The sequence below is a fragment of the Liolophura sinensis genome, chromosome 1 (genome assembly GCF_032854445.1).
Source record: "Liolophura sinensis isolate JHLJ2023 chromosome 1, CUHK_Ljap_v2, whole genome shotgun sequence".
In the NCBI taxonomy this organism is placed as follows: Eukaryota; Metazoa; Mollusca; class Polyplacophora; order Chitonida; family Chitonidae; genus Liolophura; species Liolophura sinensis.
The window spans coordinates 73,555,455-73,557,815 of NC_088295.1; the positions used below are offsets into that span (position 1 = coordinate 73,555,455).

At 40.3% G+C, this 2,361-nt stretch overlaps 1 protein-coding gene across 1 annotated transcript in view; it reads right to left on the reverse strand.

Annotated features, from left to right (window-relative positions):
- Nucleotides 1-1,922, reverse strand: part of LOC135463901 (probable G-protein coupled receptor B0563.6) — a 2,660-nt gene extending 738 nt beyond the window's left edge. Inside the window, exons 1-2 of the mRNA XM_064741368.1 lie at nt 1,890-1,922; nt 5-1,006 (exon numbers count right to left, since the gene is read on the reverse strand). Of these exons, the coding sequence (XP_064597438.1) occupies nt 5-865 (861 nt within the window). The 5' untranslated portion in view covers nt 866-1,006; nt 1,890-1,922. The remainder of the gene's footprint in view (nt 1-4; nt 1,007-1,889) is intronic.
- Nucleotides 1,923-2,361: the final 439 nt, after the last annotated feature.

Consider the following 2,361-nt stretch of genomic DNA (forward strand, 5'->3'; position numbering starts at 1 on the left):
CCACAAGATAGAAAATGGTTATAGGCAGTTGAAGAATGACAAAGGCTACAGATACCGTTACCAGCATAACAGACAAATTAATGTGCTGTTGTGACACTGGGGGTCTAGATGAATTGGCAGTGTCACCCCTCAAAAGGTGAGTATTCATGGCCTCTCGACGCACTTTGGCTGATTTGTTTAGTTTCACAATGATGCCGCTATTCAGAAAAATAAGGATCAAGCAAGGGAGTAGAGACAACAAGAGCAAATCAACCCAAGTTATTATCCTGGAGACATCCTGAAGGGACGGTTCTTCTCCACAGTAGATATAACCGTCGTCTATAACCTCGATATAGAGCCACAGAGCGAACGAGGCGTGAATCAGTAAAACGAAAGCCGTTATTAAAAGGGCTAGGACAGATTTCTTCAGGCTGAAAACTCGGGATATTTTGAAAGGAAAGAAGACGGTCACGAAACGTTCCAGGGTCATGAGAACAACCGTCCAGTTGGCCACAGGTGTCGTAAAGTTCATGAGAAAGTGTAGTGCTTTACATCCACCGTTACCGAGAGGAACTTTATAGCGGGTCAGCTGAGTGTAGAGAAAATTGAATATTATGCATAAGGTGTCTGTGACGCCCAGGTATGTCACAAACAAAACCAGAGATGTAAATGTTTTCATTTTTCTCACGGTGATAATCACAGCTCCGTTGCCCAAAACAGCTACCAGTAAGGCTATCCATGGCGTTGTTCTGTTGAGCCATGCGGCGGCCCAGTATTCCGCGTGGCTTTCCAGTTCTTGAGCACTAGAGTTGTCCGCACCATCAGCTGACAAACTGCTGTTGAAACCCATTAAAGATGTATTAGGGTATGTTTGCTCTGATGCCATGGTCAGTTGCCAGCACGATCAATATGTAATCGCCTACGAAGGGTTAAAACAGAATTCGTTAAGTCGTTGGTCACACTTATCCGAACTACTTTTCATTCGTCGAAGCTGAGTAAGTGTTGTTTCTGTCTCCAAAGGCAGAACCTGCAAGAGATAGGACACTGTGATTGACTATCACTGATTATGATGTTGTCAGACATTTACAGGAGAATAGCCAGTCATTGGCCGTACTGAAGTAGCACTTTGAAGTTTCCTTAAGATGTATACAGCTCAGAATGATTCATTATGGTATTAAATTGTTTGCTCTGGTATCGACAATTATTCTAAGCTATAACTTGTCCCACATGCAAGGTTTCACAAGTGTTCCTCTCTCACCAAACCGGTCAGTTTAAGACATATATCATAATTTTTTTCGTTGGGGGAAGGAGGAGGAAGAGGAGCATAATCTTCTGATCAGATCAATACTTCCGAAAGGGGCTTTAAATCGAAATATAAAATACTGAGTATTGCCATATGCATGAAACAATTTAGGGAACACAATATGTACAATAGATTCTCCATTTACTATAAATATGACTTCAACCCGATCACTTCCGCATCTTTTGCGGGATATATTTATACGAATTCTCACAGGTCATACCAAGTATGATATGCATGTGTCTTTGACTGAAGGACAAAGATCACTTGGGAAAAGAAGTATCTCTAAACTATATGATAATTGTCACAGCAATGCCTGGTAACTCTCAGTAAAGCGATCAAGGTCATGATACCTGGCCAATGTAAACTTACACAATGTAAACTGTACCAAAATATAGATGTACCTCAGTGCATGTCCAGATGACCTGTTAATTCTATTATGATAATAAACAGAGCCTTTGCTTAGGCAGATGATCAGAGTGGAACTGTATCCGTCAACACTATGCATGATTGGATATGAGCCACATCAAGGCAGGAATTCACGTTAAGAAATCATATGAACAGTATCATCGTTCTACCGAACACAAGCGATCCGGGTATGATAACTTACCATCAGCATATACTATCCTGCGCTGTATTCTACACAGCCCGGCTAGCTTCATCTAGCGGAAAAACACACTTGAACTTGCTTAGTCGACCACAGACAGAGCGTTTAATTTGCCGACATTTATACTGAGCTGAAAGTCATTTGTTTTAACCTTTATGAAAGCAGTTTCATATTTACTTTCCTCACATGTTTAATATGAAATGCGCATGGCCTCCTGTACCATAGTGGAGAGTAAACATAATCGACAACTTAATCATCACCGTTTCTTTGCAATGTGTTTATCGATGATATAATGGGGAGAAATGCATTTGATAAACCCATTTAACTTTATCGGTCTAATAGCCTCCAACCCAAAATGATATCAACGGAAGTAGAATGATCAGAAGATTAATTCAAATGTTATGTATAGTAAATATGTTTGATAATGTCTCTTTTGACGGATTGCATTCATTAACTGAAACAGATTTGAATGCTT